General features: G+C 42.2%; 2 protein-coding genes and 1 long non-coding RNA gene across 6 annotated transcripts; all 3 read left to right on the top strand.

The window, feature by feature from the left end:
* The first annotated feature begins 1,150 nt into the window (after positions 1–1,150).
* erbb3b (erb-b2 receptor tyrosine kinase 3b) lies at positions 1,151–14,921 on the top strand. Of its 4 annotated transcripts, none has more exons than XM_085393688.1 (28): positions 1,151–1,804; positions 3,147–3,298; positions 3,410–3,596; positions 4,108–4,233; positions 4,326–4,388; positions 4,554–4,672; positions 5,293–5,434; positions 6,243–6,356; positions 6,447–6,564; positions 6,657–6,730; positions 7,151–7,241; positions 8,640–8,842; positions 8,981–9,113; positions 9,209–9,302; positions 9,868–10,025; positions 10,138–10,194; positions 10,427–10,568; positions 10,671–10,790; positions 10,873–10,971; positions 11,100–11,285; positions 11,370–11,525; positions 11,649–11,724; positions 11,865–12,011; positions 12,379–12,476; positions 12,567–12,743; positions 12,824–12,895; positions 13,142–13,433; positions 13,562–14,921. In XM_085393688.1, the coding sequence occupies exons 1-28, from the start codon at positions 1,729–1,731 to the stop codon at positions 14,464–14,466; spliced, it is 4,377 nt and encodes a 1,458-aa protein (XP_085249814.1). In that variant the 5' UTR covers positions 1,151–1,728; the 3' UTR covers positions 14,467–14,921. The 4 variants fall into 4 exon arrangements, with proteins under 4 accessions (XP_085249814.1, XP_085249813.1, XP_085249812.1 ...); XM_085393687.1 differs by having other exon boundaries at positions 10,668–10,790; XM_085393686.1 differs by having other exon boundaries at positions 1,152–1,804; positions 3,144–3,298; positions 13,562–14,920.
* Positions 14,922–16,247: 1,326 nt separating this feature from the next.
* pa2g4b (proliferation-associated 2G4, b) lies at positions 16,248–21,582 on the top strand. Its single transcript, XM_085394114.1, has 13 exons — positions 16,248–16,444; positions 17,538–17,666; positions 17,765–17,870; positions 17,973–18,042; positions 18,144–18,236; positions 18,323–18,386; positions 18,473–18,551; positions 18,633–18,711; positions 18,806–18,939; positions 19,054–19,148; positions 20,212–20,339; positions 20,520–20,573; positions 20,663–21,582. The coding sequence occupies exons 1-13, from the start codon at positions 16,357–16,359 to the stop codon at positions 20,720–20,722; spliced, it is 1,179 nt and encodes a 392-aa protein (XP_085250240.1). The 5' UTR covers positions 16,248–16,356; the 3' UTR covers positions 20,723–21,582.
* A 2,148-nt stretch (positions 21,583–23,730) lies between these two features.
* On the top strand, positions 23,731–24,613 carry LOC146644611 (uncharacterized). The gene is made up of 4 exons (XR_014909169.1): positions 23,731–23,838; positions 23,931–23,957; positions 24,175–24,197; positions 24,293–24,613. It is a non-coding gene; the product is annotated as an uncharacterized LOC146644611 (long non-coding RNA).
* Positions 24,614–26,971: the final 2,358 nt, after the last annotated feature.

Genomic DNA, 26,971 nt, shown 5'->3' with positions numbered 1-26,971 from the left:
AAAAGGCCACAGCAGGCACCCCTCACAGTTCCCCTTGGAAGGGACAGGGCCACCAGGGCTGACACAGAGACTGACACCATGGTGGCGTTGTGAAAGTGCCAAGCTCTGTAAATACTATAGGCAGCTATTTTTTCTTGACGGGGCAAACAGAGAAACTCTCATGTGAAAAATGAACACACACAAAAAAAAGTGCATCTGGTGACAATCTTACACTTTACACCGTTTTACTCGGCAACAGGAAAGTTTCACATTGCTGTTTATGAAACAAAACAACTGACTCAGTCTTCAAGATTTCTTCCAACAGTTTTTGGGCAATGGTGTTTTTTCCCCCCCAAAGTTTTCCATTATTCAGTGACTGACTGGATTAAAGGCTCCTTATTTTATTAGAAGAAATTAGAGATTGGATCAAATGTCCAATAAACAGTGTGTAAAAATAGCCATCCATGTGCAAACGAGTCTATCCATCACAGGGCCCTGTAGCAGCTGTGAATTCGGATGCCCAAGTGTCAGACTCTGGCTCCTCCTGCTGGACAGAAAAAGAGGCTGGAGTGGGGCATTTGAGACTCCTGAGTCCAGGCAGATGAACAACAGAGACATTAATTACTGGACACATAAACCGAGCTGTGGTGTTATTTCTTGGCGTCTTTTACCATCAGGTTGTTGAGACGAACATTAAAATCCAAGTTCATCTCAATCTCACCATTCTTCCCATTTCCTGCACATGGATGCTTGCAAACAAACTGCGGATTGTTCGGCTCTCCCTCCCTGCCGCATTCAAAAATAAGATTAACAGTACATCTGTCAGAAGCGGTTAATGATTTCCATCCATTAGTGGCCCGTTTTCACCCGCAGCTCCGTGTTCAGGACTCTTGTCTGCTCCGAGGCCATTTTCTCAAATTAAGCATGTTCTTGTTTTGGGTTCAGAAGTCACTTGACTGTCTGACAATGTGGCCATTGTGGCAGGCTGCTCCACACGCATCAAAGAGGTGATTAACCAGTTGACAGGGCTGCGGGGACAATACTGCTCTTTACGGGGGAAACAGTGCGGCCACTCAGAGCGCTGGGCTCTTACTGGGTGGGGGACCGAAACGCTGCTTCCACTGCTGACAGCATGAAACAAAAATAACTGGTGTTCAAACTGCTGCACACGGCAAATATTCACATCCAAAATCAGCTATTTGCTGCACTGAACGACCTGTACTTGTCTGTCTCACTGGCTCGTATGTCATTCAGCTTTTTTGTTATTATAATGTTTTAGGTGGGGGTGTTTGTAACGTTTTAAGATTTCTGTCAGTGCTATTGAGTCTGTCGTTTCTCGAGGGCTTCATAAATTTAGCAGAATTCTTTGCTTTAGTGTAACAACCGAGGCTTCAGCTCGAAATGACGGACAAACCGCTGATTGGTCGGGATGTTGGCCAATCACACGTCCCCATCTGGGAGGGAAATTCCCTCATCACAATAAACTACAACTTGTTCACTGTTTTCAGTTTTGCAAGTAGTCTGAGGGATGTTTGCGCTCTTATTAGGTGGTTTGAAGGAGTTGCACTTGTCCTTCACTTTGACTTGATCTGATTTTCCCTTTAATAGACACTTTTTTTTACTTTTATACCCCCATTACTGTATATTCTTTAGTCGATTTTTTCCCCCTGAAATACATATTGGCTCTTCGGAGGACTACCTAAACCGCTTTGATATGCAGAGATCTCCGTGAACAGGCTGGACATCAGCATGGAGCAGTGGCGAGTCATTTTACTGGGAGTGATTTTGTCTTGGAGGCTTCGAACATCATCCCAAACGCATGAAGGTGAGGACGTGATTCTATATCTGAAATCCTTTCTTAGTTTGGTTCTCGTGAAATTTAGACAATACTGAAATTACCAGACAAATTATAGCAATAGAATAGAATTAACTGTACTTAAAGATGTCTAGTATAAACTGATAAACCTCAGCCTCTCTTTGTTTGGTTCACAGCAGACCACTCTTTCTTAAAAGCTTTTTTATTGTTATGATCCAGGCCCTTGCAGTGCACTTTAAAAATCTGCAGAGAACAGCAAAGGTTCACTTTAAGAACTTCTATTTACCATTAACTGATTGTCACGCTGTCAGTAAATTCTTTCTGATAAAATTTAATGTGGTTTTCTGCAGTTACAACGACATTAATGTGCAATCTTTGCCAACATTCAGATCTCCCTTTGCGATAGCTGTCAGACAATCACACTGTTTTTCTTTCCTGTCAGGAGCTTTTGTTTACTTACTAATTTCCGATCACTGAGCCCTTTCATGAATGTGCTATGCTTCATATAAATACAAAATATTAACAAATAATTTAAGTACTAATGCCTGTTTTTGAGTTATCCCAAGTATGAGTTAAATATTATTGAGTCCTCCCAGATTAGCTGAATATTTCAGGGCCAGTGTTTGCTTAAAATTGCCATGTATGAATATAAGTGTGCATTAGGCAACAGTCCTTTGTCAGCATGTAACTTTCCATTGTTATTATGCAGCAGTCTTCAGGGTCCTATAGCTGTGTGTTATGTGTTCATAACGAAGACAAGAGATATGACTCGTGTTGAGCGAGTGCTGCAGGTGGCTAACATTTGCACATTAAAGGACCAGTTCCTCAGTTTTTTTGCTGGGCACTCAGAGATGGTGTGTATGTCACCTTCCGTTCACGATATTTCCCTTCCCTCTGCCAGAGAGTCCCGTTCACACACGGCCCATTGTCTTTTGGTATGATCTCAGCAATGCGCGGCTTGCAGACGCACATGCACACGCATACACAGAAGCACTGTCTGTCACTGCAGCACTCATCACTCACTGAGACACACTGTCCACATTTATAGCTTTACAACAACGAAGCACTTTATCTGAGGGAAAATTAAAAAAAGAAAAAGTCACTCTCTCTTCTGACCCCCCTGACCTCCTCTTCATCAGCCCCAGGCCTGGACTGCTCCATGTAAGCGGGTAACAGCCTGCCTGTTTCTCTCTGCTTCACATCAAAATCTGTAGCCAGCACAGGCATGAACACAGCACCAGGGAGAGTCACCAACCCTATAAATACCACAGACACAACACAGCCCACAGTACTCACTTTCCCAGTGTTATTTACGTTCATTTTCATCTTTATTCCCTATCTGTGTTAGAAGTGTGTCCAGGGACGCAGAATGGACTCAGTTCCACAGGCTCTCAGGAGAACCAGTACAATCTGATTAGAAACCGGTATTATGGCTGTGAGATTGTAATGGGAAACCTGGAGATCACACAGATTGAGAGTAACTGGGACTTCTCCTTCCTCAAGGTAAATGTCATGTTTCCTTACTCTCCAGTCGTTACATTTGGAAAAAGCGTTAAAAAGTGGAGAGCATATTGGAGAAGTAGCCTCTTATATTAATGGTCTTCTTCACTCTAGAGAATCCGTGAGGTGACTGGCTATGTCCTTATTGCTATGAACCACTTTCAAGAGATTCCTCTGGGCCAACTGCGCGTCATCAGAGGAAACAGCCTGTATGAAAGACGTTTTGCTCTATCGATCTTCCTCAACTACCCCAAGGACGGCTCCAACGGCCTACAGCAGCTGGGACTCGCAAACCTGACGGGTTAGACGAACAACAGAAAAACAGATATTAGAGAAAGAAAACGTTCAATGTTTGTTCTGTAAAAGAAAATGCTTTCTGAAACCCAAGGCGTTTGTGACAGTGGGGAGTGGTGCATTACATAAAATGGAACAATTAAACTCAACATCTCAGGTCAAGCCTGGTCCTACTGGAAGTCCCTTCCATCACATACAGCTGTGGTCAGAAGTTTACATCCACTCAAGATAGGCATGAATGTCATGGGAACTGGTGCTGCATAAATAAAACTGAAATGAAATGACCTGAGAGATCATTCCTTTTACCTTGTTCCAAATTCTGCATCTTTTATTGGTTTTATTGTCTAATTCTTTCAAACTTTTTTAGTATTTTCTTGGAGGCTTAAAAAACCCCATGAAAAAAATTATCCTCATACTGTTTTTTAAAGTGTATATTTTGATTCGCCTCTGATCCTGATATATCTGCTGAACCGTTTTCTCTGTCTAGCTTGCGTTATGTTTCACTAATGTTTTCACAGAGATTCTGGAGGGAGGGGTGCAGATTATCAATAACAAATACCTGAGTTATGGTCCCTGGATCTTCTGGCAGGATATTGTCCGGGACAGCAGCGCTCCTATTGATATCAAATACAATGGAAAGAAAGGTCACTACTGGTCTGCTATACGTATTCCAATTCATCTCTAAATCATCTCTTTTTATAAGAAGCACTTATCTTTCTATGTCTCTCTTTTTTAGGCCCATGCCATAAATCTTGCGGAGATTATTGCTGGGGACCAAACGAAAAGCAATGCCAGATCTGTGAGCGCCCACGTTTTGTTTTTCCTTTGCCTCCTCTTCACTTCACCTCATTATATCTCTTCAAAGCTACACAGAAATACCCGGAGACAGACACGCACACAAAGATCCAACACGCATACACATTTATGTGACTTCTGATGAACTCGTCTCTCCTGTGTGTTTTAGTGACTAAGACGGTGTGCGCTCCACAGTGTAACAGCCGCTGCTTTGGCACAAGCCCGAGGGACTGCTGTCACATAGAGTGTGCAGCAGGATGTAAAGGCCCCCAAGATGTGGACTGTTTTGTAAGTGAATTATCTTTTTGTCTTTGGAGAGGTTTGCTGATGAAACAAGAAAATGGCTTTATTTTTATTTTATTTTTTGTTAATTGCATGGAGGATTTAAGTCTAAATTCCTGTGTCTCATGCTGGGAATATTTCCTTACTTCCTGGGCCCAATTCTAAATCTTGAACAGGTTTTCCAGAGTTTAAGGGAAACTAATCCTTTGTTTCCTTTGTTCTTCTGTGGTATGGATGCTCAGTCTGCCTTTAATTGTTGCCATGTGATGTAGCTTGTAAATACAATAGTTCATGCAAGCACATTCTTGTACTGGAGTTTATATTCATGCTTGTGGCTCGCACAACCTTACTTTGATGAAATTAGGTTTAACATCAAGTTAAATTTGGAAGTAGTTGCACATAATATAACAGCATGCCATAAAAAAATTATCCACAGTATTCAAAAACAAAATTCTTGACCTCTTGGTGACATTAGAAGAAAAGTAATTTATAACCAAAATCTGTATGATTCAGCCTCTGCGGGCCATGAATGTCTTTTGAATTGTGATGTACTTCAGCAGCTTCACCTTTGGGCTTTTAGTATTTCATTTTGATTCTCTTCTTTCTGTGTGTGTGTTCCTGTAAAGGCATGTCGTCATTTCAATGACTCCGGAGCCTGTGTGCCGCAGTGTCCCCGGGCTCTGATCTATAACAAGCAGACGTTTCAAATGGAAACCAACCCTAATGCCAAATACCAATACGGATCCATCTGTGTGTCTCAGTGCCCCAGTGAGTGGCCTGCATGTGTTTACAAGTCTAAAAGTTTTCTTGTTACTTTTTCTCTTTCAGTTCTAAGGTTTTAAGCTTCAGGTTGTAATGATAAAAATCATCTGGTCCATGACAGGCTAACAACAACCTCACATTAACAACAACACATGACATATTACACTGTGCCAAAATGCACAAGCAGCATGTGAAAAATAAAGTGCACTCTTTCTGTTTCCAAAAGGATAAAGAGAAAAAAGATTAAGGAAGGATTAATTAATTCACTGCCATTAATTAGTCATTAGCAAGCATGACCACATTTATGAAAACTAGGCCACTTGTAAGGCCACTTCCAAACAAGTCAATCATTCTACGACGAGAAAGATTATTCACAAGCGGAAAACTTTCAGCTCCCCGGGAGTTTGGCGACCTTTTCATATACTACACACTGAGCCTGTTCATGAAGCTGCAGTCAGCACTGATATATAGTATCAGATCTAACATAATGCTAGTTAATGTTAAAGGGTAAGACAGAAAATGTAACAAAGCCAAAAACTAAACACAACATGGGACAGGTACAGCAACTCTAACCAGGAAACAGAGGTTTTCAGGTGTTGTGTTGGATCTGGTGTGTTCATGTGTGTCCCATATTGTCAGGGAGGAGTCCAGGGTGGATAGGAGACATAGAGAATAGAGCAAAGCTGGTAAAAGCTGGTGGTAGGCTTTAAGAATGTTAGAGTCGTATCGTGAATCGTTTTATTTTATTTGCTCCTCTGCATGTGTATAATAAAACATATTCCCTGTGTTTTTCTTTTCTTCCTCCTCCTCACAGCTCATTTTGTGGTGGATGGTAGCTCCTGCGTGAGCGCCTGTCCGTCAGACAAGATGGAGGTGGAGAAAGAAGGCCAGAGGAAGTGTGAGCTCTGCAGCGGACTTTGCCCAAAAGGTTGAAATGAATACAAATGCGATTTTTCACTTCTTCCACCAAGATTATATCTCAGTAGTCAGATGTGATTGTTTCTGGTCATCCCTTTAGTGTGTGAAGGCACTGGTGCTGAAGACAGGCAGACTGTGGACTCGAGCAACATCAACAGCTTCATCAACTGCACCAAGATTCAGGGCAGCCTTCACTTCCTGGTCACGGGGATTATGGGGTAACTGTCAGTATGTATGAGTAAAGCGTCTCAGGGTATGGTGCCGTACACTTGGTATGTTTATAGTATTTTTCTGTCTTTTATCTTCACAGAGATGATTTTAGAAACATCCCACCACTGGATGCCAAAAAGCTGGAAGTGTTCCGCACAGTCAGGGAAATAACAGGTGTGCTTACGTGTTAACAGTTGACCGCTTTTTATATTAAATTTCACAATCAAGTATGCATGTTTCCTGCCTGGACCTGTAGTGCTATTCATCCATGTTTGGTGTGAGCTGCCTTTGGAAATACTGGTTGCAAAGATGTCTCCTTTCTCTCGATTATCAAAGCATAATCATGTTTGATTTGGGGTAAACTATCCATTTAAACTTCTGTGAGGTGACAGTCACAATTAACATTAAACTGCTTGCTTTTCTTGTCACATATGAGGCTGTCTTCTATCCCTTGATAACGCACACAAAGGTTGTATCCATCAAATGATATATGCTCTCCTTTGGGGGAAAACAAATATCCAAATTATCTGCGATGTGTTATGCACAGTGTCATTTTCTATCATCCTTAATATAATCACTGTGTTTTATTCTCAGACTTTTTAAACGTCCAGTCCTGGCCCAAAGAGCTGAATGACCTGTCTGTTTTTTCGAGCCTCACTACCATTCAAGGGAGGACGCTCTACAAGTAAGACTAGACTGCAGATTATACCGTGCACGTGTCAGTGAGAGGCCAGAGCAGGATGCTTTTATCACAACAGCTGATGGATTCAAATGTGTGATTTGGCGTTATGGGCTGGGTCATTTGACCGAGCATTTTGAGTTTCATGCCCTTTTGTATTATGATGTTCCTGTTTGTAAAATTTAAACTTTAGTCAGTTCTGTTGATATTGAGTTCTAATTCAGAATCAGAATCAGAATACTTTATTAATCCTGAAGGAAATTAGGGATTAAATTAGGGACTAAATAGGGAATTAGAAATTCCCTATTTAGCTCTCCTCTGTCTAGGTTCTTCCCATGTCTGTGTCTTCCCCACTATGTTGGCTTTGGTGTCCTGTCTTCAGTGTGTGAGTCTGTCCAGTCCCCTGTGTTTAAGTCTCCCTCACCCTTTATATGTTTCATTGATGTCTTTGTCTCCCGTCATCTCCCCCATTTGTCATGTATACTCTCCTTGTGTCTCTCTCCTCTGTGTCCCTCTCTGTGTGTCTGTGTTAATGTGCATGTGTCCCTCACCTGTTTACATGTCCTCCCCATGTTCTGCTTCATGTCTCCCCTGTCTGTCATGTGTATCCATGTATGTTTCTGCAGCCAGTGGTGTCTAGTTTCCTCTTTCTCGTGTCCACTATGGTTATGTTTTCCTCTCTCTCGCTGTCTGGTGTCAAGCTTGGATGTTCCAGTTAACGTCTCCAAGTTTCCTGTTTTATTTTGAAAGTCTTGTGTTCCATGTTCAGTGTGTTTAGTTTTGCTTCACCTGTGGCATCATGCTCATTTGTATCAGCTGTGTTCCCCTGCGTTTCCATTTCCCTCATCATCCTCGTGTGTATTTCTGTGCTCTGCTGTCATTCATTCTTTGTCAGGTTGCCTGTTATGTTGTGCCCCGGATAATCTTAGCTTTCTAAAACAGAGTTTGACTAAGAATTATAAAATTGACTTTTTATTAAGTATGACCCAAAATGAGGGACTAACTATGTTTGTGTGTAAGGGAAATATATTACTCTTAAACCATGCAGGCATTCGTCTTACTCAGACTAATATCTATCTATAGGACTGTCTGTTGAATTACTCATTTATTTATAAGGCTCCAGATCACAACACCAATTGCCTCAAGGCACTTTATATTGTAAGGTAAAGACTACAAACAAAGAAAGCCTCAGCTACCAGATGAACCCTGTGAGTAAGCACTTGGCAACAGTGGGAAGGAAAAACTCCTTTTTAAGGGGAAGAAACCTTCAACAGGTTCATTGTGAGACTGAATGCATTACCTAACTACTTGGAACTACAACATAATCTGTTACAGACAATCTGATGTTTTTCCATTTGAATCATCCTTTTCTCCCCTCTTCATCCTCCAACCCTCCAACGAAAGCCATTTTTCTCTGACGGTCATGCGCGTCCCCACTCTTACCTCACTGGGTCTGCGCTCTCTGAAAGAAATCAGTGACGGCAGCATGTACATCAGTCTGAACAGCAATCTCTGCTACCACCACACTGTAAACTGGACGAAGCTGTTCAGGGGCCGCCGAGTTCGAGGCAACAACCTCAGCAACAACAAGCCATTGGCAGAGTGTGGTGAGCTGATGGACTAACAGATAACCTTCACTATATTCTAAATGTTATGTTTTGAGCATATTAAACTCAGAATTCACTATTGTGTTGTATGTTGTAAGCAAGTAATCAGTGCTGTTCTTACACAGTTTTGTGATGTAGTTGCAGAAGGCCACGTGTGTGATCCGCTATGTTCAGATGCAGGATGCTGGGGCCCAGGGCCTGAACAGTGTCTTTCCTGTAGGAACTACAGTCGAGACGGCACATGTGTGCACAGCTGTAATTTTTACAACGGGTCAGTGGTTGTGAGTTTACATTCTCGTGATTCATGTGTGTATGTTGAACGTATATGTAATATTTTGTTTGGCTTCTTGGATAATATTCCTGCAGGGCACCAAGGGAATTTGCAGGTCCTGATGGCGAGTGTACCGCCTGTCACCCAGAATGCAAGACTCAGAGTGGGAAAGTCACCTGCACTGGACTGGTAATCACTAGCTTTGATAATCCAGTGACACTGTAGCCCAGTAGTTTATATTTATGATTATTTACATAAAATAGATAAGCAGTAAATTTGTTAAAATCAAGATGAAACAAGAAAGGTACTTAGAGACTCTCTACTTCCACTCTACACATTACCAGTGTCAGGTTGGTTGGTTTATACCAAATTCAAATCCTACCATCCGAATGTCGTAGCAGAGATCAGCACTCATTAGACCAGGCAATCTTCTTTTGAATCTTCTATTGTCCAATTTTGATGACAATTGCAGCCTCAGTTTCTTGTTCTCAGCTGACAGGAGTGGCACCTGGTGCGGTCTTCTGCTGCTGTAGTGCATTCAGGAATGCTCTTCTGCATACTTCTAAACAAACATGTGATTATTGTATTTTTTTTTCCTTTATTTTCGTATACATTGTATTCTTATAGGGCTTTGTGATACCTCGTATATTGGTGGCATCACTGTTGTGGTTCATTTCTGGTTCATTGTCACTCTAGCAGAGTTTATCTCACATAGTCTCTATTTATGATCCTCCTTTCTCTCTCTCATTGGTAGGGTTCAGATGACTGCGTGGCTTGTGCCAGTTTTCAAGATGGTCCTTTCTGCATGTCCTCTTGTCCCACTGGGATAAATGATGGACAGAAGGGACTCATTTTCAAATACCCCGACAGGAAGGGTCATTGTCAACCGTGTCACCACAACTGCACACAGGGGTGAGACTGGACTTAAAAAAGTCTATATGCCCACGTTTCCCCAAAGTGAAGTGTCCCAATTAGGTTGTTGAATCTCTGCATAATAAAGAAAACTTTGTCTTTCATTTTTCAGATGCATTGGCCCAGGATTAATGGACTGTTTAGAGACAGCCAGACTGGCAGTTAGTAGGTTAGTGTTTCCTCCTGCTGGTGAACATAAGTACACTGCAATTTGTATTGCAGTGTACTGCAAATCTAAATCACAAATCATTCCACTGTTATAACAAAAAAAATATTTGAACTCGAAAACTTTATTTCTAAAAGGGTAATTTTCAGTTTCCCCAAACGTAAGCTGGGTTATCATGACATAAAATCTTTTCTTTTTAGCTGATGTGCTCACTCTGTTATTTCTCTCTCTGCAGTGGTCAGATCACAGGCATAGCCTTGGGTGTCCCAGCTGGCTTAATCTTCTGCCTGGTGTTATTTTTCCTGGGCATGCTTTACCACAGAGGACTTGCCATCCGTCGCAAGAGGGCTATGAGGAGGTACCTGGAGAGCGGAGAGGTGAGACTTTACAAAACACCCAACTATATCTTCTGGACTGATTTAACTGCATTTGCTATGATGATGAAAATCCCCTTGGAATAACTGGTCTGTTTGTAGCAGAGCTTTGAGCTGCTGGATCCTGGAGAGAAAGGCACCAAGGTTCATGCCCGCCTTCTGAGGCCCTCAGAGCTGAAAAAAGTCAAAGCCCTTGGCGTGGGTGTTTTTGGCACTGTGCACAAGGTACTAATTGGCCTGGATTTGTTAGACTTTCACTGATTATCCACAGATTTGTGTGCAGCTCTACATTTAATTTGTTTTTAAGGGCTTTTGGACTCCAGAAGGAGAGACGGTAAAAATACCCGTGGCCATTAAGACAATCCAGGATAGCTCAGGCCGACAGACTTTCACTGAGATTACTGATGTGAGTCTCCTCTGAAATAAGGTTTAACATCACACACAGAAGTTAATGTAAAGATTGAATGCCTGTCTTTTATCATATGCCAAAAGATGCCCAGTAATCACATTATCATTGCATTGTTTGTTGTGTAGCATATGCTCTCCATGGGCAGCTTGGACCACCCTTACATCGTTAGGCTGCTGGGCATCTGCCCAGGTGCCAGTCTGCAACTGGTGACCCAGCTCAGTTCACAAGGTTCGCTGCTGGAGCACATCAGGCAAAAGAAGAACAGCCTGGATCCCCAGCTCCTGCTCAACTGGTGTGTGCAGATTGCAAAGGTGAGGACAGTTTTTTTTAATTTGCTTTTCCATGCAAATATATTAATAATCTGTGACTACAAGGACTACACATCTGTTTCTCAGGGCATGTACTATCTGGAAGAGCACTGCATGGTCCACAGGAATCTGGCTGCACGCAACATCTTACTGAAAAATGACTATCAGGTCCAGATCTCCGACTACGGCGTAGCAGACCTCCTTTACCCTGATGACAAGAAATACGTCTACACAGACACAAAGGTTGTTGTGAGTCATTGAGCTTGCGATACACACTGAATTGTTAAACAGCTTTTGTTGTCTCTTCCAGTAATGCAATCAAACACAAACCAATTTGAGTGTCTGCATTTTTTTCTGTTTATTCAGACGCCAATAAAATGGATGGCACTCGAAAGCATCTTGTTTCGAAGATATACTCATCAGAGTGACGTCTGGAGTTATGGTAAGAGGATGTCAGTGTGTGTGTGTGTGTGTGTGTGTCTGTTTGTGGTGTATGCACTAATAAATTAACCTTCCTCTTGAAACGTCACTGTCTGTGAATTTTGGCGTGGAGCATTTAAATTGTCCTCTTTTCCTGGACAGGGGTGACAGTGTGGGAGATGATGTCATTTGGGGCAGAGCCATATGCATCCGTGTCACCTCAGGAAGTGCCGGGTCTGCTGGAGAAGGGCGAACGTCTGTCACAGCCCCACATCTGCACTATAGACGTGTACATGGTCATGGTGAAATGTTAGTCAAAACATTAGCCTCTCTCTCTCTCTCACATACTCGCACACACATATATCTCAGGACGTAGAGCAGACTATTTCAGTCTCCATGTCGAAGTATCCCAGCGCAAGATAGTGAACCCTGAATTACCCATGATGCAACTGAAGTGTAAGAGTGTGCAGGGATGTTAAACAAGGTGCTTAGATATAAAAATAATAATAAGAGTGCTTGTATGAATGTGTGTGATTGGCTTGTAGTAAAAAGTGTTTTGAGTAATCAAGTTAAGTGATTAAAGTAGAAGAGAACTATATTTACCATTTATTCAGGTATTATTCACAAATACATTCTGATACATGATAAAAATTGGTGTTTTTCTTGTTATGTTTAGGCTGGATGATTGATGAAAACACAAGGCCCACCTTCAAAGAACTGGCCAGTGACTTCACTCGCATGGCGAGGGACCCACCGAGATACCTTGTCATCAAGGTGAGACTATGATGGCTACTCATTTTACAACTTTTAGTTCTGAAATATAGTCTTTAATCTTAGTGCCTGTTATTCCTGATTACCCTGCAGCTGGAAGGAGAAGAACCTGTCCCAGATGCAACCCATCGAAGGGAGTCAGAGCGAGGACTTCTGGATCCAGGTTTAGAAGACCAAGATGAGGAGGGACTGGAGGAAGGTTTGGCTACACCTCCTCTTCAGAACTCGCCGTCGTGGAGTGTTTCTCGTTCTCGGATTAATTCATGCAGGGTAAAGAAGGACATCCTGGATTTCTGCACTGTTGTTACAGGATAATTGCAGAATCAGCACACCAATTTTTTTTTTTGCAGAGTGGCTCATATCAGCCTGGAAATATAGGATACCTGCCAATGACCACGAGCCCAGCAGACAGCTTCCGCCAGGTTTTTACAAAAACAAACTTTCACACGAATAAATGCAAAGACACATTCCTGATTTCTGATTTGCTCAAAGTTGATATGATTAGCTTCATTTCCAAAGAACTTCACTTTGAATGAGTATGTTACTGGTGTCACGGCCAGCAGGTCAACAAGATATACCTACCTACCTGCACTCCTACATACCTTCATACCTCTCTCCCTCCTCAGGAAGTAACAAACTATCCATCCCTCTTTGCTTTTCTGTCCCAGCTGTGGTTTCACAGGTCTCGTCTGAGCTCAGTCCGGACTCTGCCTGAGAGGTTAGAGGTCAGGGGGAGTGGCAGAGAGGCAGAGGTGCATGAAGAAGGCTTACGGACGGCGAGTCTTCACAGGGCCAGGATTGGCTCAGAGAGGAGTAATCGTCGTGTACCGATCAGCCAACAGAGAAAACTTTCAACAGCCTCCAGTCCACCCTCGTACAAGGTGTGGACGGCAGAGGAAGAGGAGGAGGTGGACAGCTATGGCTATGTCCTACCTGGCTCACCTAGTACACCAGAAAGAGGTAAATTATGAGCAGTAAAACAGGAACAGTGCCTTGTTGTTTTGTTACATTTTGGTTCAAATAGTTAAATCATGTATTTAACCAAAGTGTCTTTCCTAATCTTCTTCCTTCTTTGCACCCTATCACAGTTCAAATCTCCAGAATTTCTCATTCTGGCCAAAGAAACTCAAGGCCTCTTTTCATGGTGATAAATCCCACCCAGGAATATGAAATCATGAACACAGAGGAGAGCACTCCTCCTCGTTTGGCCAGCAGCGTTTCAAGACAGGAAGACGACCCCACTGTGGGGATTTGCTGCAAAACCCCACCCTTACCCTCCCCAACATTCATGGCTCTGTTACCCATAGAGGACATAGCACACGAAGAAACTCTGCCACCAGACTCAGCTGTAAGGAGGAATCCACTTCATGAGGCTTGTGAAGGAACTGCAGAAGAGCGAATAAACTCTGCAGAGAAACAGCCGCTCACTAGTGACTTCACTAGTGATATCAGAGCTGTGGATGACCCAGGAGAGCCAGCCCAAGGGAATGGCAGGTATGAATACATGGACATCAGGCACTCTGACTCTACAGAACGAGATGAATCATCACAAGAGAGACGTGGGAGTCAAACATCTGCAAAGAGTGCAGCAGAAGAACAGGAAATACACCAAACAGTGGAGGTGTTGAAAAAGGAGCACAAAGAGGAAGAGGAAAAGGAGGAAACCCAGAACACAAACAACAAAGCCACTCTAAGCAGTACGGCCATGCCCAGGCCAGATGTGCTGAAAGGTGGAGGAGAAAAGGTGGAGGAGTATGAGGAGATGAACAGATTTGGGGTGGTGCCCAGCAGATGTAAGGAAACAGAATACCAGAACCTCCCAGTAAAGGGGAGGGTTATTTGTGAGGAGATGGGCAGTGGCAGGTGTACAGAGATTGGGGAATACATCAAGGTGTGCGCTGGTGTGGGGGAACCTGCAAGCAACACATCATTCGACAACCCAGACTACTGGCACAGCAGGCTGTTCCTCAAACCAGATGCTGTGCGCACCTAATAATGCGGCCAGGGACAGAGTCACAGAAACTGCTGCAGTTGCTGTCATAAATGTGGGCTGTTTCATATTCATGTTCACCTTTTTTTTTCAATTTTTTATGGGTTCTTTTCAGGAAGAAGAAGAATATTTAAAATATTTTTGATTCTTACTTCTTTATTCGGTGAATAATAATTCATGAAAACCAACTGTGAGATGGTACAAAGCCAACAAACTGGAGGGTGTCCTCAAACATGTATTAAGTGACCTTCGTATCACAGTGAATGCAGTAACATGAGATGATTCCCTACGGTACTCCTTATAGTAACATGAATTATTATATAAATTCAAGTGACTAGTTTGCAGCTATCCTACCATTTGTCATCTATATGTGAACAGAAGCATTTTTTTACATTATGTTGACATTTTTATAATAAAACAATAAAACGTTGTTTTTGTGGTTGTTTTATTTTTTTATTTATTTTATTGCTCAGTCATTCAATAAAATGACAGAGTTAAAGAGACTGTACTCTATAGATTTACCGGGGACACGTAAGAAAACGTAAAAGGCAAGAGACGGCACTGGTGACGCGCTCGCGCTACTTTTATTTCAGATGCAGATCAGAGATGACGGAAGTGAGAGTCAACGGTCACATTTTTCCGCTTTTGTTCAAGTAGCGAGAGAAACCGTGAAACTAATGGGCATATTTCATTTCCACCGTATTTTTCAGAGCCTGCTTTTCTTGAAATAAAAAATGTAAATCTTAACTTTATTCCTCAGATAAACTTTTTTCTTAATGTGTATTCGTGTGTGTAGATAGATAGATAGATAGATAGATAGATAGATAGATAGATAGATAGATAGATAGATAGATAGATAGATAGATAGATAGATAGATAGATAGATAGATAGATAGATAGATAGATAGATAGATAGATAGATAGATAGATAGAGACTAAAGGCAGCCAACATCCAAAGAAGAGCTTTGAATATCCTTCAAGAACCCTGAAAAATTATTTCTGAAGACTATTTAAAGAAATTATATGAAGAGAGTTCAAGCTGTGTTGAAGAATAACAGTGGTCATACCAAATGTTTACTTTCAAGCGCTGAAAGTTCTGTATATTATTCTGTATATTAATAAGAATAGACATCTGACTATTTTACAGAATAGACAATATAAACATATTTAAAATTAAAGGAATTTGAAATGTACATTGTTCCTTGGTTTAGTGTCTGGAAGAGTCCTGTCTCAGTCAATTATAGAGGATGTGAGAGGGCGGGTGTGTGTGTTTAGGGCACGGATGGCTTGGGGATAGAAGCTCCTCTTGAGTCTCTCTGTCCTTGCCCGGATGATGCGGAACCTTCTACCAGATTGCAGAAGTTGGAACAGTTTGTTGCCAGGATGGGACGGGTCCTTCAGTATCTGCGCTGCTCTAGTCCGGCATTTCCCACTTTCTTAGCAAAATGTGAAAAAAATATAAAGTATTGTGCATGTACCAATTAAACCTGTATATATCAGAGTAGTTATATCTCCCAATTTAAATCCCTCTTATGAGCTAATTATCATGTTATTACAATGTTATTAGGGTGCAGTAAAGTAAAAGTGAATAAATATTATGTTAAAAAAAAACGAATAAAATATGAACAAAAAACCCCCCAAAAAAGTTAAACGTAAAGCTAACGAACAAGCTAGTAAATTTGGCAAAACCGCCAACCATCGGCCAATGCACCGAGCTGGAAGTGAACTATCTTGACTGCAGAGTGTGTCTTTGGCAGCAGGCGGGATCTGCTGATCGTGCGCTGTCGGCCGGAGTCGGGCGGGCCGGTGTGCAGAGCAGCGTGGTCCGTCCTGAGCCTGACTGAGACCCGCGGGGGGAAAAGTTACTCTCGAGTTCGCGGACACACTGCCAACATGTCTGGAGATGATGAGACGCAGGAGCAAACCATCGCCGATGACTTGGTGGTTACCAAGTACAAGATGGGCGCCGAGATTGCAAACCGTAAGTAAATACATCGCTAACGAGGCGTTTTGATCTCTTACAAGTACCAGAGCCGTGCCTGATGTTAGCTAGCAGTGCCAGCTAGTCATATGCAGGCAGCAGCTATGCCATGTGCCGCAGCAGTGCATCGATAACAAGAAGATCACATTAGGAAGCGGGGGCTTTTTTTAAATAAACAAATAAAATACGGGTTTTATGATCATTTACGCCTAGATTTCTTTTCAAAGCTATCCGCACACGTTTAGCGCCATGTAGCTGTCACAGCAGCACACCGGTAAGCTAGGAAGCTATGTGGCTGGGCTAGCTGGCTATCAGGCGTTAGCTAGCTGTAACTGCTAACGTTAACAGATAACAATGGCAAGTACAAATGACACGCAAGGGTTCAAAATAAGGCAGCTCACATTTAAACGCATGTGTGCAGTGAATTCAGATCCGTACAAATTAAGTTTAATTTAACTTTGCTGGTGACCTGATTGACTAATACGATGTAATTAAAGGTAATAACTGGCGTAAGCAGAGACCGTTTAAACCGACTTTCTCTGTGGCACTATTAATTGTGCTTTAATTCTAGGCTGCCTGTCAGACATTAACATTTATCAACATACCTGATGTTGGAAAAAAAAGAAGAAAAAAGCATTTGTTCACGATCCTTTTTTTAATACAGAGACTGGGTGTTTTTCATCCCCAGCCCTTCTCTGTATGATGCACGAGATCACATGATATGCTGGTCCTTTACATCAGTGGCAGCATGTCCTTATTATGATTTATGTATGATAAGCTGATCTTGATTTAAGACACCTAATTCACTCTCGTCAATGCGCAGATTTGGGCAGACCCACAGCTGTCAGGCAGTCTGTCAAACGTTAATCTCACAGCAAATGTGAAATGGGTTTATCTGTGCCCTCTGATGACAAGAGGAGCACTGTCTCTCCTGCTAATTCTAAACGTTTGGTGGGCCTAAACAGCTGATTGACCCAGGATTAATCAGCAATTAAAGTTATGATGAAAAGAGTATTTCAGGCACTTGTCTGCCGTCTGTTATTTAAACACCATATTAACCAGTTTAATGGCTCTCTTATCTCTTGCCCTGCAGAAGCTCTGAAGGCTGTAGTAGAGGCAGCTAAAACTGGCGTCTCCGTGCTCAGCCTGTGCGAAAAGGGAGATGCCTTCATTGTGGCAGAAACTGGAAAGATCTTCAAGAGGGAAAAGGAAATGAAGAAAGGTATTTTTTTTCTTTCTCTTGCTCTTTCTTTCTTTTGGGCTTTTCATTATTCGCCAATCTGACTCAGCACTCCCTCATTCACTCTCTTTCCTTCCCAGGTATCGCTTTTCCTACATGCGTTTCTGTTAACAACTGCGTGTGCCATTTCTCCCCTCTGAAGAGTGATCCTGAAGTCATACTGAAGGATGGCGATCTTGTCAAAATGTAAGCTTCTGATTTTATGCTCCCCATCCTACGGCAAGGTGGGAAAAAAGCACTGAAAACATAAACTAAGCCGAAATTTAACCACCTCCTGTTTGCGTGCAGTGATCTCGGTGTGCACGTCGACGGCTTCATCTCAAACGTGGCTCACAGCTTCATTGTCGGCGTGACCAAGGTATGAGGAATACACCCGCCCTGTAGCAATCAAATGCTTGATTTCCTCCAATAATCCCAATAGGTCTTTAGGTCTTTAACTTACCTCTCGTGTCTCTGCAGGACAACCCACTGACAGGACGTAAGGCGGACGTCATTAAGGCAGCTCACCTCTGTGCTGAAGCCGCTCTCCGCCTCGTCAAGCCAGGAAACCAGGTAAAGCTCTCCCACTGACCAGATCTGTGTGACCAGATAGCCGTTTAGACCTCTTCTCATAATCACCGCTGTTTGTTTTTCATCAGAACACGCAGGTCACGGAAGCCTGGAACAAGATTGCAAAGTCATTCAAGTGCTCCCCCATTGAGGGTGAGTGTTTGTGAACACTCTTTGGTTTCGGTTTCTAGATGTGATTTTGGGCCACTTGACTCATTTTAGTTTTTGAATGTCCGCAGGCATGCTCTCTCATCAGCTCAAACAGCACGTAATCGACGGGGAGAAAACGATCATCCAGAATCCATCGGACCAGCAAAAGTGAGTTCTGTCAGCTGGTGCGTATAGTGGTCGATGTGTAGTCTTTGACCAGTAGCTCACCTCGTTGTGTGGTATTTGCAGAAAGGACCACGAGAAGGCCGAGTTTGAGGTGCATGAAGTATACGCAGTGGATGTGCTCGTCAGCACCGGAGAGGGAAAGGTGAGAAGGATTGAAGTGTATGGTCAACTGTTTAGTTTGGGGGGGTTTTTTCCGCTCAGTATGAAGAATTTGTTAATTTATTTATTTAAATAAGGCAAAGGATGGAGGTCAAAGGACCACAGTTTACAAACGAGACCCCAACAAGGTGTACGGCTTGAAGATGAAGACGTCTCGGACATTCTTCAGCGAGATGGAGAGACGCTTCGATACCATGCCTTTCACTCTGAGGTAGCATCTTTTAACCCCAGTTTAGAGATTTCTTGTATTTCTGCCTTTTCATTTTATTATTACAGAAATTGGTTTGCACCTTCATCCACTTATTTTTCTTTCCATTGTCTTCAGAGCGTTTGAGGATGAAGCAAAGGCCAGGTTGGGGGTGGTGGAGTGTGCCAAACATGAGCTGGTGCAGCCCTTCACTGTACTGCAAGAGAAAGAGGGTGAGCACCACTGTGTATTTAGGAGTGAGCGTGCACTATAAGTGGTCGGCCGACGTGTTCAGCGACGACACGTGAAAACATGCAGCTGTTATTTGTTTAGCCTGATTGGGTTCATGTCTTATTCTGACCCAGTAGCATAATAATCCAGTCAGAATTCCTGGTATTTCAAAGGGGTGTGCAACTTTTTTCTTGCAAACTTAGCACTAGCAATACGTCTCTAATCCAACACGTAATAAAAACTTGCTGTTGCAGTTAAAGTAAATGATAACATTTTTAAAAAGAGACATAAATGGAGAGACAAAAAGTGGAAGGACTTGCTTTGGAGGTAGGCATAGACGAGCATGAGTGTTGACTGTGCAGCCCTTCTTGCAGCAGTCGGGCCCTCCACTTCACGGCCTTCACCGTTACATGTCTGAGTGCAGCGGGAGAAACTGAGGTCCAGGTGGCTGCATACTGGCTGGTCAGCTCCGAGTGATAGACTCTCTGCAGTATAGGGACAACAGGCCATAGTTTAACAGTCTTTTAGTGTGTTAGGTAAAGGAAGCCTTGTTATGACTTTTAAGTTTCTCTGCATAGATCTTGTTGACCGATTTTGCCCGTCTCCACAATAGTTCTCCCACCTCCATCTCATCCTGTCACTGTCATCCTTCTGTCCCGCCAACCCTCCTCCCTCACTACATCTATGAATATTCTCTGTGATCTTCGCTCCTGTTCGTCCCAACCATGTCAGCCTTGCCTCTCTCACTTTGCCTCCAAATTGCTCGACCTAAGCTGATCTAATCACATCTAATCCTGCCCGTCTCGATCACGTCCAATGAAAGTCTCAGCATCCACCTCCAGTTCAGCCTCCTGTCTTTTTGTTAGTGCCACCATCTCCAAACCGTATCGGTCTCACTATCATCTTGTAAGCCGTCCCTTTCACTCTTCTGTCGCACATCAAAAATGAAAAAAAAAACAACCTTCTTTGGCCACTAGATGTCTCTGTTGACAAACAATGATGGAAAAACAGGAACTGTGGAGGTGTCTACTACTACTTCTATAACTGTGAACCCTCTGTGTTCAGGCGAGTTCGTTGCCCAGTTTAAGTTCACCGTGCTGCTCATGGCCAACGGACCTCTGCGGATCACCAACAGCCTCTTTGAGCCAGAACTCTACAAGTCTGAGCACGAGGTGGAGGACCCAGAGCTGAAGGTAATACATGGTTTTAATACACAGTCCTCCTCCTGAGGACGATTAGACTAATGGGACTGCTGTGTCTCGCCTGTTAGCTGACTTCGCACTTGCAAAACCAATATGTGTTGATGTATTTAATGCTGTAGCTCATCGGGTTGTGAAAGTCATATTTGTCTACTCCTCCCTCTCCCACTAAAGGCTTTACTTCAAAGCTCAGCCAGCCGTAAGACTCAGAAGAAGAAGAAAAAGAAGGTGAGATCCAGGACGCTGTGATTCTGTATCTCACTTTAATGCTGTTGACAAGTTTCTGCTCTAACGTCGATCCTTTCTTTTAAAAAAAGGCTTCAAAGACAGTGGAGAATGCAACAGGACAGCCGATGGAGACCGAGGCCGCAGAATAAATCGATGCTCCAATAAATTGTGACAGACATGATCCAAAGAACAGACGTCACGAATCCTTCTGTCCCAGCTGTGTGAGGCACTTGTGGGCAAACTGCTGCAAATACCTCTGAGTCTAACTGATGTCAGTTTGGGATGATGCTGCTCCTTAAATCTGTCACTCCCACTAGAACACACTCTCTCATACAAAACACACACTTATATCTCTAGTAAATTTTACTGCCTTTGAGACATCCTTATTCTCTTAACAGTGGTCTGCTACCAGAGAGGATATTTTGGTCAAGGGCATATTCTCACTGGAAAATGCCACCATTTGACTGACCTTGAGCCTTCCATTCATTCTCCAACTGTAGTGAAAGATGTGGAAAATAAAAAGAGTTCGACCGAGCAGCCAAGGATGGCGACTGCACAGCACTGCGTCAGTGTAATTGTGTGACATTAAGATATGAGGTCTTTGAAGTGAAGCCACGCCTCTGTCATGAGTTTAACTTGTCGTGGGCATAAATGTGGACGTCTGTCCCGATTCATCACATCATCCCCCATCGTTCAGTTTAATTGCAGCATTTATACCGCTCTTGCTTGGTTTGTGCTCCACTGTACGCTCGTAAGCCTCTGCTATAAGTTACTCCTAACAGTTTCTAAAGTCAACATTTAGGACCTCCCACATCTAACCAGTAAAAACAAATTGATTTCTTTTCCTCGGTTGTGGATGGTCTTAACTCCTGCCAAGGGTTCACCACTGAGTCTGACAGTCTGTGTTTACATAAGAAGTCCATACCTGTTAAATATATGGATGCTTTTGTAAAACAAATCCCACTTTTAGAGACTATTTTTGGAAACATTAAAAAACCACCTGACATCATTTGTGTGCGTTCTGTTTTGGTGTATTCATGAATAAAAGATTGTTTTTACATTTTAAGAAGGTTAATGGACAACCGCTCTGAGTAGTTCTGCTCATTATTCCATCTTCTTTATCGAGGGTCTGATCCCAGAGGGTTGGGACGCGAGCCACTGGCCATGCTGGAGGATCGGGATTAAATTACGCCCACATGATTGAGAGATCTTGTGTTTGGTTCACAGTAGCTGCATGAAAAAGTTGAGGGAACAATTTAATCACATTTAATTTTGATGGATCAAATATACAAGCTGAATATCTTTACTGGTATATATTGTGTAATTTGTCGAGAGAATCTCCACGTCTTTGAGGGCTGGATTCAAAGTCACTCCTATAATGATGCTCAGGAGTGTGTGGCCCCATGTGCCTGTGTGCACTATGTTAACACCTAGATATGCTCCTCTTGAGACAGCAGATGGTGTCCTGGGCCTTATGTCCTAGACTTGGATCTGAATATGTGAACTTCCAGTGACTTCGTCATCCAAGAACTGTGAGGCTGGGTCTTACCCTATACCAGGAGGATTACTGCGACTGGAACAACAGAAGCCTGAGTTTGGTACAGATTAGCATGTGGACGTTTGTGCAACCTTCCAAGGATGCCTTTTCACACTATCACCCTCTGACCCTCTACCAAACTGGTCATGCTTGATGATGTCGCAGGCACTCTTTCATGCCTGTCACACATGCTCAAGTGTTTCATATGTGAAGTGAACGGGCAGTTCTGGTGACTCCATAGTGCTGGGGTCCGGGCACAGAACTCCTATGCCTCTTCATGGAGTATACACACACTACCCTCCAGTTATTTATTGCAATTCAAGTCGTTCAAGTCCACTGATAGCTTAAAATGGTACAAAGGTAAGTGGTGAACTGCCAGAGGTTAAAAAAGGTAATGTTACCCAAAATTGAAAATGTACAATTCAGAATTATACAAAAAGGCCTTTTTCAGGTAACACAAAATAGGATAACAATGTAAAGCTGTTCTGCAGCAATGGAGTTTGATAAAGCCTTGAAGGCTGGTGCTACAAATTCCTGCAGGGGTTCCACATTTTCTGGATTTCTTACAAACCCCCTCTGTCTGCATAAAACTCTGTGAAAAACACTGCGGTACCTCGTGATCAGTTGAACAGTATTGTACTGCAGAAATTAGTGTGTTGCTACAGAATTGGCAAGAAAAAGGCAATTAACAATGGAAGAGAGACAGACCATCATGACACTTACAAATGTAGGTCTTTCCTGCAGAGAAATTGCAAAGAAAGTCAACGTGTCAATGAGTACAGTTTCCTTTACCATCAAAAGTCACTCAGAAACTGGGGCAAACTGACAGAGGAAGAGGTCTGGCAAACCCAAAACCCCAAATGAATCAGAGGACAAGTTTCTGAGAGTTAACAGCTTCCGTGATATGTTATCGAGCTGGTTTGGGATGAACTGAACACGTTTATGGCAGCTTCAGCTGTTATATCTGCCAAAGGTGGCTACTTTGATGAGTCAAAAGTTTAGATTACACTTTGGTTTATAAATTTATTCCATGATATCGTTTTTCAGTCCAGTTGCTTATTTGTGCTATACTTTCATTTCAGAGTGCAATGAGACATTAAACTCCATAATTTTCAATTAAAAAATGGAAAGATTGGGGTGTTCTAAAACTTTTGACCGGTGTAAGTAGCCCACTGGAGGTCATTTTGAAGAGATCTGGCAGTACACCTGTTCCTCCATGTACAAAGGAGCAGATACAGATCCATTTGATCGATCTGCAGGAGAAAGAACAAACCTTCCAGTGACTGCACATAAAAATCTGTAAATCCTCAAGAATGAGATCTCCATACTGGATCAACCAAGGCAAGGTTTTCCAATGATGCCTACCAGCGCAATAAAGCAGCAGGTTGTAGGAGGAAAATATGCTACTGTTGGGAAAGACGGAGGAGAAAAGGGGGAAGGTACGTTCAGTGGCAGAGAGTTTAAATGTAGGAATATCGTGGACGGGTGGAGAGGTGGGAGTGAGTCTATTATAAGTAAGATTTGATGCGATCTCTCGCACATGCGCGGTGTGTAAGTATTATTTAAAAATAAATGGTCCAATAATAAAATCATTTGAAGAGCGTTGCCATCTTGAAAACTCAATTTCCCACGTCTCGCTGGCGTCCATTGAGAATGACGTAGGAGGCCATATAAATCGGACGTCTCAATGTTATGACGTCCTTCGTGGAGACGATTCCTTAGCGATCGGTGAGTGGGAATAGTCGGTGTAAGAATCCAAGTTAATCGTCTTAATATGAAATCAATCGAAAGTATCCGTAACATTTTCTTTCTGTTTGCAGCGTCCCCTCGTCGACATGAGAGCTAAGGTTGGTGTTTGGTGTCTCTGTGTGGGATAAATACGCTTCCCAGCGGGGCTACATTTGTTAGCTAGTCAGCAAGCTTGTGCAGTTTGACGGTTAGCATAGCCATCAGAATTTAAAGTCCTGCTTAAACAGATGTTGGCAGCTGCAGCCCATTATGAAATATTTTGGCCAATTTCTATGAATGTGTTATAGCTAATTGAACATTGTCTCTTTTCCGTAGTGGCGAAAGAAGCGCATGCGCAGGTAAGAGTTATCCCTTTTGCATTCACACCCGTTTATATATTTACTTTTTTATAGCACCTGAAGTGTGACTGAACTTTGTGACGTCTTCTGTACAGGCTGAAGCGCAAAAGGAGAAAGATGAGGCAGAGGTCCAAGTGAACCGTGCTCTCCGCCATGGCTGTGACGTCACATGCCGACAACAACGGGATGGGTGAGCACAGCTGGAGACCCAGGACCCTCCCAAGTCAAGTCTGAGACCTGGAGCATCCACTTCTACCAGAGGCAGCAGCTGCCGGCTCACGCTTGGAGCTGTGATTGAACATCTGCTGGACGACAGCTTTTCCTCTGGGACATTCTGAACTCTTTGTTCTTAACTCCTCAGCTTTTGTCATATGTTTTTGTTTATACTGTGATTAAAGGTTTTGGTTAAAAAAGAAGACTTGAATAATGTTCTTTCTTTATATTTAAGCAATCTTTTCAAAGGGGAACTAAGTCAGTAAACCTATAAACTGCACTGACTGATCAACCTGTAGTATTCAAGTACAGTATGGCAAGGCATCTTAATACCATATGACCTCCTTACTAATGTTTCATACTTTGGAGCATTGCTTGTGCATTTTAAGGTTTGGGACCGGCATTAAAAGTGGGAACGAAGTGTGCTAGGTTCACATCTACCCCCCTTTTTATATAGACATTTTCCTTATTAGATTTTGCCAAATAGAAACCTTCAAACTGAGAACATTTAAAAAAAAAAAAAAAGAAGCTAAAATCCAGCCTGAACTTAACCATATGAGAATGGTGGGGGTTAAGATAATGTAGGTAAAAAGAGGTTATATATAGAAAGTGGTGGGATTTTTCTAGTGCTTGGGCAAATTTATCAAAAATTTAAATTTCTTTGTAAATATGTCTGTCATCACTGTTTAAAACCTGAGGATCCTGTATATATGTGTTTGTCTATGAATAACACGACAACTGATCTAACAAAGATATTTGAATTTTATCTCCTCTAATTCTAATATTTTCACGAGTAAGAGAAATAAGTCACTTGCAGTTAGATATTAATATCCTCACTTAGTGGTTCTAAAGCTATGACATAAGAGAGGTGGCGCTCAGAATGCAGAATGGAAATGTATGGAAGATTTTGCAACAGCAAAGACAGGGACAGAAGTACAACTCTGGAAATTATTTTAAAACCTTATTGAAGCAAAATAGATTTTAAACAACTGAAAGGCTTTTTAAAAGATGTGACACGTGACTCTGTACATGCACTTTTTACCCAGTGGCCACTGAAATAAGTGCCTGGGGATGTTCAAGATGATGAGGGCCGTGCTTCTAGAATGACTTTCTTCTCAGTTTTGCAGTTCAGATCATGTGGCAGGTCCATATCTAGGGACCTGACTTGCTTACAGACAGGCCTGTAATGCAAAGCTACAGATAAATAAAATAGAAAGTAAATCATTTTAGATGCTGTCCAGAAACCATGATTTAAGTGTGTGTGTGTGTGAATGTTTTGACCTTTAGACAAAGCTGACTCAAAGGACAAGCTTGTGAAATATGTCTGTAATGTTTTTACCCTTGAAGCCGGTCCATCAATTCATTCTCTCCTTGGCTACAAGGTGAAGTATAATGAGGCCATTGCTGGAGAATGCAAATGACAATAGTATGGAGTAAATGTAATTGGAGAAGCACTCACTGCTTACAGTCCTGATCACAAAATTGTAGGGAGGTAAAGCTCTTTCCCCCAATAAAGATGAGATTTGACTACCATATTGATGAGGTTTGTTCTGAGTTTATCCAAGGGTAGCCCTGGTAGCTGTATAAGCACTCCCACTGTTGATGCACGCTCTGTCATTTTGTTTGTAACAGATCTGAAATATGACAGAAACCACTCAGCTCACAGTAGAGAAACAATGTCTGCCCCCAGCAGGAGGAAGGAAATGAACATGTTTAGTGAGGTTGTGAGAAGAGAACAGGCAGTTTTCATTCTTTTAACAACTAAATTAAGAAGATAAGACATGTATGTGCAGTATCCTCATTAAAGATTCCTGAAACCCTTCTTTACAAATCTACAAATTATTATTAAAGATAATGACCTTAAAACTAAATGGCATCTTCTGTATTAGGAAATTTCCTGTATAGGGGAAAATATTGATTACACAAGCTCGAATATTACTTGAACAACAACATGCAACATGCCTGTTCTCACGCTGGTAGGTAAATCAATGTTGATAAGTACTTGGCAAAGCCAAATAGACGATCAGATCACATGTGTGCTGGCTTTAACTTTGACACTTCTTGCATTTCTCTGCCCACATTATTTCCTCACAGATCACTCATCACCCTGTGACCACTATTTCTGCTTCTGCTGTAGAGCTAGAGAGCACTTTTTGGTTTTTGTCTTACGTTACCGAGACGCAAACATAACTTGTTTTCTTTAATGTGTTTGGACGACTTGAGGACATTTTGATGATTTTTACATTCAGCTGTGAACATAGGAAACACTGTTTGAAACAAATAACATTGACATTCACGTATACATTTCACTTAGCGGTACATTACACCGTATATAATAAGTAAATACACAGGCCTACAAACATGAAATAAACACTCCTAAATACACATGCAGAAAAGAATGTTGTATGTGTGCGCTGAACATTGCTCTATGATTACAGTATGCAATGCAAGCTGCTTTATCTTCAACACTGGAGTTGAGCAATAAAAAAAAGTCTGAAACTATTTTGAACTTTGACACTCTGAATTTGTGCTTTGTATTTAGGAAAATCAAAATCTTTGGA

This window comes from Rhamphochromis longiceps, linkage group LG20 (genome assembly GCF_057381845.1).
Source record: "Rhamphochromis longiceps isolate RC_006_pf linkage group LG20, R_longiceps_female_GT1.1, whole genome shotgun sequence".
NCBI classification, from domain to species: Eukaryota; Metazoa; Chordata; class Actinopteri; order Cichliformes; family Cichlidae; genus Rhamphochromis; species Rhamphochromis longiceps.
Note: the sequence above shows the minus strand (reverse complement) of the source record. Positions and strands in the feature narration are given on the sequence as shown.

Coding starts and splice junctions, on each gene's coding strand:
- erbb3b (XM_085393685.1), top strand. CDS start 1,729: ATGGAGCAGTGGCGAGTCATTTTACTGGGAGTGATTTTGTCTTGGAGG. Junction 3,299..3,409: donor GGGACTTCTCCTTCCTCAAG/GTAAATGTCATG, acceptor TCTTCACTCTAG/AGAATCCGTGAGGTGACTGG. Junction 12,896..13,141: donor CAGCAGACAGCTTCCGCCAG/GTTTTTACAAAA, acceptor TTTCTGTCCCAG/CTGTGGTTTCACAGGTCTCG.
- pa2g4b (XM_085394114.1), top strand. CDS start 16,357: ATGTCTGGAGATGATGAGACGCAGGAGCAAACCATCGCCGATGACTTG. Junction 18,940..19,053: donor ACCATGCCTTTCACTCTGAG/GTAGCATCTTTT, acceptor CATTGTCTTCAG/AGCGTTTGAGGATGAAGCAA. Junction 20,340..20,519: donor TGGAGGACCCAGAGCTGAAG/GTAATACATGGT, acceptor CTCCCACTAAAG/GCTTTACTTCAAAGCTCAGC.